The sequence below is a fragment of the Sparassis crispa genome (genome assembly GCF_003851025.1).
Source record: "Sparassis crispa DNA, contig_000002F, whole genome shotgun sequence".
Classification (NCBI taxonomy): domain Eukaryota; kingdom Fungi; phylum Basidiomycota; class Agaricomycetes; order Polyporales; family Sparassidaceae; genus Sparassis; species Sparassis crispa.
The window spans coordinates 982,516-998,595 of NW_020939749.1; the positions used below are offsets into that span (position 1 = coordinate 982,516).

Sequence of the window (16,080 nt, forward strand, 5' to 3'; positions counted from 1 at the left end):
GCCCTTGTCAAGATAAACTGACGAGATATATCGAATCGATCGAGCAGGACCAGCGAGTGCGAGCGTAACGTATGAGTCTCGGGTAACAAAATGAAAACTGAGCAGGGAAATTTTACAGCGATTTCTGCATCTATCGTGATATTAAGATTCATACCATCTATGAAACATATATTCAGTAGCGCTCTGATGATCTACCTGGAAAACATACAGATGAGCGAGATTCTCTTGGTGCTGTGCTTAGACAAAACTGCTCCGGTCATACCAAATATAAATGTACCTGAAGTACTTGTGGAAGAAAAGTCGACCGCCTTCACGCAAGATCTCTTTTTTTGCATTTTCGCTGTATTTTTTGCAGTAGTGGCATTACTAGTATAACAGCGTCGTCGTCATCTGGAACAGAAGAAGATCATAATAGATCCTCAGAGTCAACCTGGCGGCTCTATCACATATTCGGGTCGCATCTAGAATTGGATCGCACTGGCAGCACTTACAGCTCTGCCATTACATGAAGTCCAGTACCGTGTATCACCCAGTCGTTCCTGTACCGCGAAAGGAATATATAGCTGTATTTCTCCAGCCATAGTAACTGTTTGTATCTGCAGAAGTACGTACTCTGTTGAGCTCTCCCGATCCAGATTCCACATGTTAGTCAAGTTCAACGCGGGAGAGATCTGGGAAAAGAGCTATGTACTCTGTGAGCGGGTGCTTCTGTCCTGGCATATTCACCTTCGAATGATGGCAGCAGCAAATTCCGAGTAAAGATATCCGCAAAGTCACGGTAGGCCTGTGGTACACGGCCAGAATAGGCAGACCCCAGAAAATCATTACACGAAAAGGGTCGTAGCGGCCCGAATATCGGCCCAAATCCAGCCCCCGCCTGTTACCGTTTCGGGGATTTTCAAGCGCAGAGGAATTTGACCCGGTTTGAGTTGTCCGAACGGCCCCGGACTTGCAGGGCTGTCTTGGACCATGCCGTGAACGGGTCGATTCCTGGGCTGTAAGAGGGTGGCTGCGGTGTTTTCCCCCAACCAGGCATTGGTGCTTCGACAGCGGCACCAGCTAGGCACTGGGTTGTGGGATACTGACCCAGTGCCTATTCGACCCCCGTCTGATCCTGGTACTATGACTCTGCAGACATATGTATAGGCCAGGCTGGTTGGCAGTAGTACTCTCGAAATTATATTAGAGTAAACTCTACTTTCTGGACAAACAAGATGAATGATATTTATTATTACTGCCAGCAAATAAATTGCATTGAGAGCCCGAGGCAGCGACATGGATGTGCAAGTCGCGATACACCAGAAAGTCTCTAAGTCAATTCAAACTCCGCAGGTCGTCTGCGGGCTCTGCTTCGTGCATTCATGTCTCGTTCCCTCCTCCATTGGCTCACGCTCGTCACTACCCAGATCCTTCGTCTCCAATGTCCACCCAATTCCAGCCACCAACATTCTCATCCTTGTCGTCGTGTCACCACCACCCGCGTCTCCCGCATTCATTTAGATTTCCTTCCTAGTTGTCGGCGCCAGTGCATCACGGCACATTACGTGCCGCCTACATTCGCGTTGAGAGGTGCTGATCATGCGTCGCACGATAGGTTAACATTTTTGTCTTTTGTGCCAATTCTGATATGCAGATTTTTTAGGATTTGGTTCACAGCTCGGGGCATTCACAAGTGCAGCACAGCGCGGGAGGGTTAGCGGGAGGAGCAATATTTGCTTCCCGCCACTGCTGTCCTCCCTTCCAAAGCCCTCTGCCCGTCATGCCTGTCAAGTGGGCCTTGAACAAGCTACGCCGCCACGCCGCGTCATCACGACGCAGCGTGCGGGCGTCGTGCTCTCGCGCTCCCGCTACCGCCATCCTCTCTTTCTAAGCCCCTCTGCCCGCCGTGCCCGATCAACAGTGTGCCAAACGACACACGCCGCGTCATCACAACGCGGCATGCGGGTGTTGTACTCTTGTGTCGGTGTGGGCATCCTGCTCTTGCCTTTCTGCCACTACCGTCCTCCCATCCCAAGACCCTCCATCCGCCGTGCCCAACCTAAAGCATGCTGCATCATCGCGAAGCGGCATGTGGGTGTTGTACTCTCCCATAGCGTACATGTAGCATACAAAAATGCAATAAATTTGTGCTATACCATTTTGTTTTGTACGAAAATGGGATTTTGGTTGGATTGATCATTTGTGACCCTGACTGAAGCATCGGACTGACCCTTCCCTCAGCCAGTTTCTGGGCTGCCACGGCCCCATAATTGCATGTGAATTGAGGGCTGTTTTGGTGTCTGACCGCCAGCCCTGGAATGGGGCCGCACTCGGGCTGTCATGGGCCTATCTATGCAGCTGAATTGACAACATGTCCAAGCACTGTATAAGGCTATTTTTTAAATACCGTAAAATCATTACACGAAAAGGGTAGTAATCGTGCCGGGCACGGGCTGTTGCGGCGACTCCGCTCTCAGGCCCCATTCTGGTGCCGCAGATGTCTGGCCGTGTAGGCCTAGCCGATTCCGAGTCTCCGATACTTTCGGAGTTGTTTACAGTGCACGTGATCGACGGCGTTATGACACACTGAATCAAGATCTATCATCTGAAAGACGCTTGTAACTTGAAGTTGTCATGGACGTTTCTGACCATCCACCGACCATTACGCTTCCGTTTTCAATTGCTGGCTGCTCTGAACATAGTGGAAGATATGTGGCCGAGAACATTCTCGTGGACAAGCCTTCGGACCAGGCAAGTAGATGGAGCGGTGCTCATCAATCGCCCAATGTGAAGCAATGGATTCTCCTCCGCCTGGATGGCTTGAGCATTCTCAGTTGAGTAGCTCTACGACTGAACGTGAATGCGTTTGACTGATGTTGCATCAGAGAGTATTACATTCGGAAAGGTGCGCCCTTGCCCACAACGAAAGAGCGTGTGAAGTATATAATCTTCGATTCCTTGTCAGTTCCACAAACGTAAGTGATTTAAATACGTTCTGGGTGCACATTGAGTTCGATGTGGAAAATGCAGCACATCCTTGTAATATGAAGGAATTCAAGGTATATGTCGGGTTGACTGAGGACAGCATGACCGAGGTTAGCGCTTTCCCAGCCGTTCAGTCGACGTAGCCGTCATACTCATGACACAAATAGGTTCTGCATTCCGGTCTCAAGAATGATATCTGCCCAGAGACGTTTGCCGTCCGGCATACGAATCGTGCTGGAATATGTTTTCCGACGCGCTTCGTCAAGATCATTCCGCTTTCGTGAGTAAATCCATCCTCCGTGTAGTCAACAGGCAACATTTTATGCTACTTGGTTAGAGCTCATGGACAAAGCTTTCATACATCCATTTGGTTCGTCTCATTATCGGGTGTCGAAGACGGGTCCTTCGTCGAGCAAGCGAGAATTAAGCACGACGATGTAAGCTCAACTGCCCCTTGTCTAGTCTATCTTCAGAAGCCATAACATTTTACACAGTACCGAGAAGCTGTAGTGCTGTGCCATGTCTTGAAACATCTCCGCCAGCGGCGTTTCCTGTCGCCTTTCAACACGATTCTCTCCCGCTCAGGCCTGCAGCTAGAGCATCCACTTGTAACTGCACTTTACGATTCGATCGTTCTCAATGGCGACTGGCTACGCGCAGAACACGTTCTGAAGTCTGCCTCTGACGCGGGCCTCTTCACTTCGTACCGTCATGCGTGCCAGCCCCAAGCACAGTGGACGCGTCTGCATGGCCTCGATGCCGACGGTGACGCACCTTGCAGACGCGGCGGACACGCAATGTGCATGGATCAGCAGAATGGGCTCATATACCTCTTTGGTGGGTGGGACGGCCAGCGCAGTTTGGATGACTTCTGGGTGTACGATGTCACGCTGGATACTTGGCGGCTTCTGAGCCTCGCGACCTCGCGTGAACAGAATGGTCCAGGTCCTCGTGCTTGCCACAAGATGGTGTTTGATGACAAGACGGGCTCAATATACCTCCTGGGACGTTTGGGTGACGGTGATGCACACGAGCCTGCAGACGCTCCAAACGCTCCTGCCCATCGGGATGATAGTGGCGGTGAAAGAACTACCTCCCCCACTCCTGTGGCTATAACTGGTGCGAGGCACTTGAACGATCTGGCACGTCCGGGTTCGAGCGATGGAGCACCCCCTGCCATTCCGTGGTCAGCTTACTGCTCCGAGTTCTATCGATATCACACTCGCGGTCTGGATGCTGGCAAATGGGACTTGCTCTACATTGACACCGCGGTAATTTCGGGTTTGAATTTTCTCCCACTCGATCGGGCTGACTTAGATTTGTTTAGTCTTCGGGTGGTCCTCCACTCGTCTTTGACCATCAGATGGTCATGGATAGCCAGGCCCAAATGATTTACATTTCTGGTGGTCGCATTGTAGATGGCGATTGGGAATCATGTAAGTATGCGTCGCTGTATAGCTACAACGTGCGTACAGGCGTGTGGGAGACACTACAGTAAGTATCAATTTTCTCCTTGAATACTCGCTCTCATGCATGGATTCGATTATCTGCAGAGCGTCTGACTCGCTATGTTCTCATCCCTGTATTCCCTCGCGATTCGGTAAGTTTTTGAAAGATATATACATTGAAGATCATAATTCCCACTGCGCCCAGGTCATTCAATGGTCCTTGAACCGAAGTCTCATACCCTCTTCATTTTCGCCGGTCAGCGCGATGACAAATACCTTTCCGACATGTACGCGTACCACATACCCTCTGGTACCGTCCATGAACTGTTCTCGAACTTCTCCGTTGCTGGCGGGCCAGATCCATGTTTTACTCAGAGAGCAGTCATTGATCCAGAGTTACATGAAATCTACGTGTGAGCGATATCCTTCTATGTCATTGGCCCTTGCAAGACCAATTAATCCACCTTTTTCTTTAAGGTTCTCTGGTCTGAGCCGTCGCCAAGGGTCACTTACAGTGCTCGACTCTGAGTGTCCGAACTGGATATATCGCTACGAGCGCCCCGATCGTCCAGGTAAATGGTCTAAAATTCTACCTGCTGGTCGACCTGAGGGCTCGGACGCTCACTTCGGTGAGGTGGAGAACGAGCATCCGCTGCCCCGGTACGCACATCAAGTGGTGTATGACTTCGGTACCAAGACGGTCTACATGCACGGTGGAAATGCAGGGCTGGATGAGGTGACCGGGGCTACGTCTATGGGAGGATCTATGGAAGATTCCCGCAACCGAGAGGGAGGTGGTAGCACGCATAATACCGAAGGAACGCGAGAGAATCGTCTGGATGATTTCTGGAATATGCAGCTGAAGCGGTGAGTTCTGCGAGGCACATAATATCCTTCCTGAAGGCTCATGACGTTTCTTTCCCAAAAGGCCTGCTCCCGAAAGCATCGTTCGAAAGGCCACTTATGCTGTCCGACAGCAGCAGTAAGCAGATATTACGTGTTTTCCCCTGCGGTCTGTGGATGACGAACGTGATGTAGGTTCCGCGAAATGTGCGAGGACGCTCCACCTGTCAAGGCGCTCACGTTCCTGCAGACAGAGGTATCCTCAGTCGTCAATCATGCTGATGTGGAGGAAGCACATCAGTTCCAATCCTTACTTTCACACCTGTTGACGGCGCCACCGCGTCGTGTGGACACTACCGTTACCTCAGGGCCTGTTGAGAGTCGGCGCGATAGTGAGCCTGTCAGGAAGCGGTCACGATCAGATACCTTAGCCGACTCCGCCGTCATACCGTCAATTACACTGGCAGAAGGAGACCAGCCGATGGGAGATGCGACGGTGGAGTCTACCTCTACTTCGGGGGAAGCGGGTGTCACGATCTCCCAACCTGTTGTGAGACTGGAGGTGGATCCCGGGGAAAGGGCTGGATCAGGCCGATCTCCACCCTCGCCAGCACGCTTCAAACAGCGGACCGATGTCTTCGAGACATTACTGCTCTATGTTAACGAGGACGCCAAGCAGCCAGAGAAAGGCCTGCTGGAGCTGATCAATACAGACGGTCTAGATTTGGTGTCAAGTGAAGTATGATGGAATGGACAAGCCCTGGACTCATATCATGGAATCGCTGTAGCTCGATACAATGGACTTGGAATACATCATGTATAGTAGCAAGTATATATCTGGCTTCGTGTTGTGCAGTCCGCAATTATTCGTCGAGATTGATGGCCCGGCCGAATTTCGCGTAGAGGATCACTTTCAGCTCCTTCATTGACTTCTCGCATTCCGATGCTCGCTCGGTAAGCTTTGACAGCTCGCTATCAACTGCCTCCTGGTCCCGTTCAAGACGCTTCACAGCTCGACCGTGTGGTAGGTGGATGAAAGCCTCTCCTACTTTATACCTGGAGGTCACGGCATGCTCAGTACCCGTACATCGCGTCAGATACATCAAAATCGGCTCACATTACCAGTTCATCTTCGTCAGCGAGCTCGAACTCCATAGACAGATCGTCAAAGGCTTCTTTTTCTTGCTGTGCAACGGCATACGTTCAATGGTTCGCCACATACCTGCATCTAGGAAACAAATTGACCTTCAGTGCTTCCACCTTCTCTTGAATGCCCCGCAGCCGGTTATTCAATTTAGAGAAGCTGTTAATGCGCTGCTGGTCCTCTGAGTAGCACAATCATAAACTACCGCTGCATGTTGAGAGTGAAGTTTACTCACCCCATGTCACCTCAGCAGCATCGTCATGTTCGTCGTCCTGTGATAGCTAGAGCACCTGCGATCTGAGCGCTATTGTCAGACTTAAATATGACACGAACATACCATACGCATGATGAGCAACACAGGCGGTCCAACGCAATTAACGATATGGATCTCCGAGTGTAGGACCGAGGAGTTCAGGCACCAGGACTCAGCGCGGCATTGCGGAACAGAAATATAAGCACGTGACTCAGACGCGTCGAGTTGTTGAGCCGCGCGGCTCTCATCTACTCGCAAGACAACATACTATGGAACATCTCGGCAGCGCCTTCCCAGAATTTCAATCGACTACTTTCTCGACCGCATCCTTCCCCCGTCACAGACAGGGGTTTCTGTGAAGGCATTCAAGGAGAATTTGGAGCAGGAGGGGGCCATCGTCGACGGACGCTTCGCTCCTTTTGAAACAGATTCTGTCGCGTCCTCCACTGCCAAGATCACCACTTCGAGCTTCCAAGGTCTCAAAAGCATTATCAACGACGTGATTCGAGCTGCCTCTGCCCACATTTTTCCTACAATTTTGTATCTCGATAACCAGTGTCCTTCCCCTTACTCGTCGCGGACCAATGTTACACATCAAATCAGATGGATACCTCGAGCTATCTGATGAAGTCAACTTGGGATAACATTACTCTGTCAGCTGAGTTCAAGAAGGCTAACAGAGACAACGATGTAGATGCTGTATGTATTTTTGTTCACTCGTCGATTTCCATCTGACTGTGCATTAGAACGTCGGCGGGGTGTCGTGGAGTATGCGCCATGTTATGCGCAGCGATCCGTGTCGTAGATTCGCATTTGGCACCATGGTTGAGGATACAGACACTGGAGCCTCGTTCTGCAGTCGACAACTTGTCCTCGCCTGAGCCCTTCAACTTCGTCACTGAGAGTGTTTCAATCATGATTTCCGGTACCACTGTCTCACATCAGCATAGCATACGGATAGACTCATCCACCTTATTCTGTCAATTGTATACTCTAGTCGGGATGCACTTTGGGCTGGGATCCCACAGTGACGTGTTTAGTACATGGTGACAAGACAAGTTACGATATCACTGACCGTGCCAAGAATGGCGAGGTTGTGGTCTTTCGGACATCCGACATACTGTCTGACTCTGGGGCACTTAGATTGCATGGTCGGGGTACTCGTGTGTACAGAGCCCGCCGGCTGGACGAGGACGGGAGCGAAGTAGGAAATGATATTGTGGTGAAGGACATCTTGGCGGATAATGACCACCAGGATTAACATGAAGATCGAAAGACCGCTGTGCGATGGCAGGTCTTGCTCGGAGACGCCTGATCAACATGGTTGAAATTACTCTCCTGTTGGCCTATATCATAATATGTCAGTCGTACGAGTGCATCAAAATATACACCCATTTCTTCTTGCAAGGGCAAAAGCAACCGCATTCTGTCGGCCTCTAGCAATAAGTGTTACGACGATATGTAGCCTGTAGGATAAGTGTCATAACTGGGATCAAGATGTGGATCTTTAGATGGCTCCTATCATCCTGACGTCCGCTGGTACCTATGACAAGGAGACGGGCACCAGTGGAAGGTATGTGGTGTACCCATCAGTCGTGCGATCATGGCTAACCCCCTTGCGGCAACAAGGCTATCACGCGTTTCATGCAGGAGTTTCTTCACGGCAGTAACGTCGGTCTGAGTGTCGTCCGCGACACCGTGGAGTGGAGGGCGTCAAGAAGGAATTTCCATGGATCTCGTACAGTCACTTGTGGACACTTGGCAGTGTAGCCGCTGTCCAGGAGATGGGTGGTTCTAGGATTTCTCGGACAATGAAGACCTGGCCGCAAAAGATGGTCTTGCGGCAGATGGACAGTGTGAGTTCTAACGGTCGCCTTCACCTGGGCTCTGAGCACCTCTGAAATGTGAGTGCATGGACCATCGAGGAGTAAGAACGTACCACTGATATGTTGCCATCTATCGCGTAATTTCTACGCTGCATCCCCAGGAAAGCTGGTGATCAGCATTCCGGAGAGCTGATCGCATCCGGCGCAGGACGTTCTCCGCACGCAGCGGCTTGTCGGATATTTAGGAGCAAAGAATGCACTCCGGGAACAGCCCGTTCGCAATAGAGAACACAAATTGAGCAAACCCACAGTCAGTGTGAGGCTCCCAGCCGTCAGCCTTTTGTGTATGCACCGATGCGCAACCAGTGATACTTCACAACCTGAGAGACAAGAAATACAACGACAGCGCCGCGTCGCGAAACCGAGACGCTTCGTACAACTTTGACGCGTCCACATTAAATATTGTGCCATAGCGCCATGTCACGTCAGGTCACCGGTCACCTGTACTGTGAACGCGTACTCGGAGTCCGAGCATGTGTTCCGAGTACAGACCTCTCAGCTGCGTGCTGTCGATGGGACGTTCTCGTGTCCGCACATCACTGAGACGTCATAACCATCCATGTTTCCGAGAGCCATGTACACGACGTGCCAAAATGAGGATAGTTGTCTGAAGGCTTGTGGAAATGTAGTAAGAATATTCACCATGCGAGATACAGTGATACAACTCACTGGCCAAGATCGCGAAGAAAGCAGCGAAGAAGAGCCGATCTATGGCCTGGCATGTGCTACAGAACGGCTGCCTACATGTAACTGGGCGAAGAGTCGACTTCGGGCAGGTCGGCCGCCCACTTTCTCCATTTATCGGAACCGTCAGCGCTGCAGCTCCCACAATGTTGCTGGGGACCACAAACATGAAACGATGATCAGGGGTTGTACGTGGAACATTTATGGGCACAGTACTTGAAGTGTTCATTCTACACCCCCAACCTATTCAATCATTGAGGCTGTTCGGCTTTATTTAGACCGGACGTCCGCGCCCAAGACCGACGGGCACCAGTCGGCCATGACAAGCTCTTGCGACGGTAGAAAGTGTCTCGCAACCGAACACCAAGTCAAGCAGTGTAGCGGGATATGGTAGAGTACGTGCCAAGAGCCTAGCAGTGCGACAGCGCGGGAGTCTGATTGCGCAGTCGCCACGTAACGCTCTTCCGCCTCAATAAATTACAGAAGAGTCTTCGTCCTCGGGCAGTTGTGCGCCCTCGATACCCTCTCGGACTACGATGGATCCTCATACTGCGGACACCGTGCGTCAGGCCGTCAACATCGCGCGCAGCAAAGCGCAGGTGTTGTATACCACCGCGAACGACCCGAGCCTGAATCACCTGAAAAACGCGGTCATCGCATATCTACTTTTGCGATATGCGCTGAAGCTGGAACGTCACCTCTTTGCTCGAGGGCCTATCCAAACCGTGAAAGATGTGCTCTCGTGGGTCTCTTTGGTGAGCTGGAATCATATAGAATATGGTACATTGATCAACGGGACCGTTACCCTCGCAGCAAGTGATTCTGCTGGTACTGAGATTACCTCCCGGACGCAACAAGGTAGAGAGAGAACTCGGGCAGGTGAAAGAGACCATTGAGAAGAGCTTGGTCCCTCAAGGTCCTGGCGTTGTAAGACATCTTGCTCTCCCGGCGACAGGCCAGTCACCAGAATGGATCATCGCTGAGATGACCAAGATGGACGAGGAGGCACACCATGCTGACTGGGCGGCAGGGAAGGTATCTGGGGCTGTCTACCGTGCGTTTGATACCTTCATTTCTTATCTTTTCGCGGCCTAACACATTTTTTTTTGCAGACGGTGGTCAGGACATCAACCGCGTCATTCTCTCCGCCATTGAGCATTACTCGTTCTCGAACCCACTCCATCCCGATGTCTTTCCTGCGGTGCGCAAAATGGAGGCGGAGATCGTGTCTATGTGTCTGAACATGTACAACAATCCGAATGGTGCCGGCGCAACGACCTCTGGCGGAACGGAGTCTATCATTATGGCGGTGAAGACGTATCGTGACTGGGCTCGGGCAACCAAAGGTATTACGGAACCAGAGATGTATGTTTGCATCTCATCTCGCGCTATGCGCCTTCCTCACAATATCTGCAGCGTTGTCCCCATCAGCGCACACGCGGCGTTTGACAAGGGCGCAAATTACATGGGCATCAAGGTGCATACGATTCCTGTTCACCCGGTGACCCGTAAAGTCCAGATCCACCGCGTCGCTTGGGCAATGTGAGTCTGCACTTCCCGTTTAGCACGTTTATCTTTTACTCACGTTGCTGTCAGCAATCCTAATACCATCATGGCCAGTAAATTTATTTTGCTCCACGTTCTCTAGTATTGATTTTTATTTTGGTTCATAGATCGCTGGCTCTGCAATCAACTTCCCCGACGGCTGCCAGGACGACATTGTCGCTCTAGCCAAGCTAGCGAAGAAGCACAAGATCGGTCTGCACGTCGACTGCTGCCTTGGTGGATTCATAATGCCCTTCTTGGAGGAAGCTGGGTTCCCTGTCGAACCGTTCGACTTCCGCGTCGATGGTGTGACGAGCATCAGCTGCGATACCCACAAGGTAGCGTGCAGCCTCCCCTCGTCAGACGCCATGTGCTGAGTTCTGTTTCCGTTGATGATAGTATGGGTTCGCTCCTAAGGTAGGCCGCGGGTCGACACGCGACAGAAATAACATTTTGATCATTCGTCGTAATAGGGCAATTCCGTGATCATGTACCGCAACGCTGAGCTGCGTCGCCACCAGTACTATGTCAACCCAGACTGGGTCGGTGGTGTGTATGCAAGCCCGAGTATAGCTGGATCACGGTAGGCGCCTCCTTGTCTCGCCTTCTCTGGTTTCTAATTATTTTCATTACCAGCCCGGGTTCACTCATTGCTGGAACATGGGCCGCGCTGCACTACGTGGGCCATTCGTAAGAATTAGTGCATCCAGTTCCATTCACCTGCTGACGCATACACGCGGCACAGCGGTTACGTCCAGTCCTGCCGTGACATCGTGTCCACCGCCAAGGATATTGCATACCGTATCACGACGGAAATCCCAGAGCTGTACGTGCTTGGCAGTCCGCCTGCATCCGTCGTCGCGTTCTCGTCGACGATTCCGACGCTCAACATCCTCGAGGTTGGCGACAAGATGTCGAAGAAGGGCTGGCACCTGAATGCACTGAGCAACCCCGCTGCTCTGCATATTGCTTGCACGGTACGTTCACTCTTTATTGCGTCGTTCATCGTCTCTGAGGGCCGCGTGCAGCGTCCGACTGTGGGGCATGTGGACAATCTAATCGACGATCTCAAAGACGCGATCCGTCAAGCTAAAGGATCGCCTTCAGGCAAGGGTACTATGGTGACACTCTACGGTGAGCACCTGCAATTTCCGTCAGACAAGCACACATTCTGACTCGCATGTGTGTGTGCCAGGTTTGGGCACGTCAAGCGCTGTTGGCCCGGCGATGGTGGGACGGGTCGCGACGCTCTTCATCGACACTCTTTACAAAGCATGATTCCTTTCGTGCGTTCCGGGTGGGTGCATTGCGCGCGACTGCTCCATCACACGTCCAAGGTTGTGCTTGGGTCTTGAAGTATGTGCATCCGTGTTTGCTCTCAATATAGTATCTTACTCCGAGAGTATCTTCATGTGAAATCGTAATTTGTTTCTACTCTTGTGCGGAAACGCGACGGGAGTGCGTTTGATGATCATGCACGGAGTCGATCATGCTCGGCTTCCCTGAGTTACACCACTTCCTCCGCCCGACTTCAAACCCTACGGCATCTGAAACTACAGGGCGGTGTACGCAAGAAACACGCGCGCTTTCCTCCGCCCATCCCGAGACAAACACATGGCGGAATTCCCCTCTGGAATTGCAGTTGCTTGCACTCTGAATCACTGCGCGTCCTCCTTCCGACTGTGACTCGCCCCTCCGAAGCGCTCCCTCCGCTGGTTTTTCCCCGATATGTGCGGTCGATCGCGACGATCCCCTGTTTCCGGCCGAGTGGCGCGACGGTCCTCGGAACCGGACCGACGACCGCCAAACGTCGTTCCAAGGCCGCAAACGATATCATCTCGGAGCATCGCCTGGGCAATGCGCATGCTTGACGCTTATCGCGCATGCGCTGCGCAGAAGTCGTGCAAGAAAACGGGGGCACACACCGGTGTCTAGGCGCTGCGTGTGCACGACAATTACTTGAGCGGCGGGGTGATACACGCGTGTGTCGTTCGAAAAGGGCGCGTTCTGCATTCCGTCGCGAGGGTCCAGGCTGGCGCTGCGGCCGCAACGGCCCACGAACCACAGCGCAAATGCAAATTGGGATGTCCGTGAGTAGATGAGTCGGGCAAACCGATTGTTCGATAAGTCCGAGTCGAGAAAGCATGAACAGCCTGCACTCCGGAGATCCAGGAGATTCTCGGTAAAACACTGATGACGAGGAATCGAAATTATCTAGCGTCAGGGCGCCGCGAAATAGTATTTTGGGGAGGTGTGTGACGCATAGAGATGTGAGACGATAGCTACACGACGCGGAGATGTTTTCCGAGTATCGCTAGCTTCGTAGAGGGTTGTAGAAAGAACCCCAATGATACTGGATCGTATAGGCGCACAGACAGCAGCAACAGAGCATGGAAGACGTGCCCCGAGCAATCGAGTCAACCAAATATGCATCAGAACCCTGTAAAAATCTTTCATTGTACGGAAACAGCGGGATTTGTCCGACCTCCGTTGCAGTTTGTGCCTTTTCGACATCTTCAGGAATCGTAGCCATCCATCACAGGTATTCGGCTGCGCAGGACCGACAAAAGTCCCGACACAGATCTCTTCCTTCGCCGTTGAGCTATTTCAGCGAGGCAAGAAACGCGGTAACCAGAAGAAAGTGAGAAGGTAATCGGGCTGGAACTTCACACCGCCAGCGGGCACCTATGCGTTCGCGAAGTCCTGACCTCTCCGCGCCTCTGGCAGAAGCACGGCGATCTGCAGGAGACCAACACGGCAAAAGGGAGTACGGCAGCTGGAGGACCAGAATAATGCCGCCTCGGCTGAGCTGCAGCCACCCTCTCGGTTTTTGGTCGAAGCTATGCTTTAGTACGTTGCGCACGGAGTGCGACACAAAGAAAGGCTAGCAGCAGGTCGACGTTGGAACGTCTCGCACAGGCAACTAGCCTCAGCACAGGCTGGGTTAGGACCCAGATAGGTAGTCAGTGACTCGACCTGTACGTTAGAGCCTGGCAGAGTGACTCAGAGATAAAGTACGTACCCACCACTCGCCTTCCTGGAAAATTCCGGACCCAAAACATTCAAACGCGAACCACGTAGGCGACGCTCAAGTCTGGTATTGTGCCCGGGTTCGCGATGTAGAAGCTGCGAACCCTCTGCGATTCAAGCTCCCCGCTATGAGCCCAAATAGCCACGGACTGGCGCTGTGCTGCGCTGATAAGAATGCAGAGCCAAATTTCTCTGCGAAGAGGGAGGAAATAAACACCTTCAGCTCGCATTGTTCTGGAGACCCTAGAAAACGGGGAATGGAGATCGGTGGATGGTGTCATGCCTGGTAATCAACCTCATTGATGAACACATGGAGCACAGCTGAGCTCAGCAGCCCGAAGCGGGGAACTCTGCGGATGTAATCGAGAAGGTTGGCTAGGACAGATACCTTCAGGTTACGTAGAAGCACTTCTTTCTCGGCAGAGCAAGAACGATATCTGCCGATATCTAGGGAAGGATAGAGAGATCTCCCGCAAAGGGGTAAGCCTAACAGAGATCAAACGTTCAACGTTGAGGGCCCGATGTTATTGCGCTGCACCAAACCTCTGGACAGAAAGCTTAAATAACCTGGAAGGAGCGCGCAGATCGTAGGACAAATGCGCTGCGAGACAGAGACACGTTTGAGCGGCCATGCGTAATCTGCATATTTCGGAGAAATCTGTCGTGTCCGGAAAAACATGTACAACGGTGTCAGCTCAGACATGGTCGAGTCGGACGATGTGTGGTCCGTGCGTTCACGGAGGAGGCGTAGGGCACTCTATACCTCTACCCCGAGCGCCGGCGCCAGCGGACGGCCACGCCTGACAGTGAGCTCTACGAGCAGCGCGGGGCAGTCCCAATCTCTGGTCCCAGTTACCCTCGAGGGTGATGCAGCGTCTGAATCACGCAGGGAATCTGCACTCAAGTGACATTTATTTCGAGGAAACGTTTGCCGCCTCTGGGCACGGGCACTCGATGCCGGGACAGACGTCGAATAAGCAGCCGCATGCGCGACACAGTATACATTGAAATTCAAACAAGAACAAACTGGCCGTAAAGTCTCGACGCAGAGGGCGACAAGTATGGATTCCCTTCCACCGCCGCCACCTACGGCACGTCACCCTCAGCATGAATGGGAAGAAGGCGAGGGCACTGCTGAAATGCCAGGCCACTGCCCAACGCCGCAAAGGCCCTACTTGAACGTGAGCGTCTCGACTAATTAATTACTTCTCTGAGAAAGCTCTCGACCGGAGCACTGACCACGATTGTTATTGCAGTCACCAAAAGCCTGCGATCGGCCGATGAGGGGTCGACTCTACTTCATTACATGGGTATCTTTATCCCTCCAGTCAATTGAGCTTGATGGACCGTTGACTGCTGAGGGGATTGCGGTTCTAGAGCGGTGGCGAAGGATGCACGCGCTTGCCATGAAGACACTCCCAGATGGCAGAGTTCCGACTCCGTTTTGTAGGTGTGACCTGACATGCGTGGCCAGCTTTCGTCCGTCCGTGTAATATGTTCCTGTGGTCAATACACTGCGTATGGCAACACATCAAGCAGTGAGGATTGCACAAGGAAAGCTATAGGACGTGCTGCAGTCAGAAAGGTAGCCGAAGGGAACAAAATACAACAGGTGATGCAGCCAGGTGAGTGACCAGCGACGTTCTGAGAGCTGGATGGGCGTAACGTGTGACCACAGCACGAGGTGCAAGATTGACGTGAGCAGGGCACAAGACTCTGCGGGAATGCGAAGAGCTCGAGTAGGTGAGAGTTTGTATATAGGCGAGTGTTCTGTGGGTGGACGTGTGGCGAACGCATTGAAGAGGAAGAGTACGTAGTTGTGACGTCCAAGAGAGAGCAAAAACCGGCCGAAGAACCGCCGAAGCTGCAAAGGAACGCTGGCTTGGTGTCAGAAGGGATTATTGGTTCGTGATTTAGAAAGCAGTTGAGCCCAAACGAGCCTCCCTTCTCCCAAAATAAACGAAGGCGAAACTACAATCGGAGAGTGCCAGAGAGACATCGATACGCGCAGGCACGCGAAGCACGATAAAAAGATGGCAACAAACAGAAGGCGGTGGCTAACTTGTAACAGTCGGCCGCGGTCGCAGACGCTGCTGCAGTCAGCAGAGGGGAGCGGACTCCGGGCCGGAGTCGCAAATGTAGACTGGACGAAAACGTAGAGTGGACGGACGCAGCCGGCCACGGAAGGGATCGCTGAGCCTCCCATATCGGGGCTGTCGGAAGGCTTCGGTCAACAGATACGGAAATTGCCGCGCAGATGAATCACGGACACAGGCAAGACAC

The 16,080-nt window shown here is 52.3% G+C and overlaps 6 protein-coding genes across 6 annotated transcripts; 3 read left to right on the forward strand and 3 right to left on the reverse strand.

Annotated features, from left to right (window-relative positions):
• Positions 1–2,613: 2,613 nt before the first annotated feature.
• SCP_0302930 (hypothetical protein) lies at positions 2,614–6,000 on the forward strand (the record flags this gene model as incomplete). Its single annotated transcript, XM_027755690.1, has 13 exons — positions 2,614–2,812; positions 2,865–2,884; positions 2,945–2,954; positions 3,010–3,074; positions 3,132–3,244; positions 3,302–3,401; positions 3,459–4,235; positions 4,292–4,458; positions 4,518–4,564; positions 4,618–4,825; positions 4,890–5,279; positions 5,341–5,394; positions 5,451–6,000. 13 exons carry the CDS (start codon positions 2,614–2,616, stop codon positions 5,998–6,000), a joined length of 2,700 nt encoding a protein of 899 aa, XP_027611491.1.
• Positions 6,001–6,118: 118 nt separating this feature from the next.
• SCP_0302940 (Prefoldin subunit 4) lies at positions 6,119–6,745 on the reverse strand (the record flags this gene model as incomplete). Its single annotated transcript, XM_027755691.1, has 5 exons — positions 6,119–6,311; positions 6,373–6,440; positions 6,501–6,580; positions 6,635–6,680; positions 6,737–6,745. 5 exons carry the CDS (start codon positions 6,743–6,745, stop codon positions 6,119–6,121), a joined length of 396 nt encoding a protein of 131 aa, XP_027611492.1.
• Positions 6,746–7,255: 510 nt separating this feature from the next.
• Positions 7,256–7,533, forward strand: SCP_0302950 (hypothetical protein; the record flags this gene model as incomplete). The annotated part of the gene is made up of 2 exons (XM_027755692.1): positions 7,256–7,351; positions 7,399–7,533. The coding sequence occupies 2 exons, from the start codon at positions 7,256–7,258 to the stop codon at positions 7,531–7,533; spliced, it is 231 nt and encodes a 76-aa protein (XP_027611493.1).
• A 112-nt stretch (positions 7,534–7,645) lies between these two features.
• SCP_0302960 (hypothetical protein) lies at positions 7,646–7,916 on the reverse strand (the record flags this gene model as incomplete). Its single annotated transcript, XM_027755693.1, has 2 exons — positions 7,646–7,666; positions 7,728–7,916. The coding sequence occupies 2 exons, from the start codon at positions 7,914–7,916 to the stop codon at positions 7,646–7,648; spliced, it is 210 nt and encodes a 69-aa protein (XP_027611494.1).
• Positions 7,917–9,758: 1,842 nt separating this feature from the next.
• Positions 9,759–12,045, forward strand: SCP_0302970 (Sphingosine-1-phosphate lyase; the record flags this gene model as incomplete). Its single annotated transcript, XM_027755694.1, has 12 exons — positions 9,759–9,977; positions 10,036–10,276; positions 10,335–10,587; positions 10,639–10,764; positions 10,819–10,837; positions 10,896–11,105; positions 11,167–11,184; positions 11,241–11,350; positions 11,404–11,457; positions 11,513–11,744; positions 11,796–11,901; positions 11,963–12,045. The coding sequence occupies 12 exons, from the start codon at positions 9,759–9,761 to the stop codon at positions 12,043–12,045; spliced, it is 1,671 nt and encodes a 556-aa protein (XP_027611495.1).
• Positions 12,046–12,425: 380 nt separating this feature from the next.
• Positions 12,426–12,632, reverse strand: SCP_0302980 (hypothetical protein; the record flags this gene model as incomplete). The annotated part of the gene is made up of 1 exon (XM_027755695.1): positions 12,426–12,632. One exon carries the CDS (start codon positions 12,630–12,632, stop codon positions 12,426–12,428), a length of 207 nt encoding a protein of 68 aa, XP_027611496.1.
• Between the last annotated feature and the right edge of the window lie 3,448 nt (positions 12,633–16,080).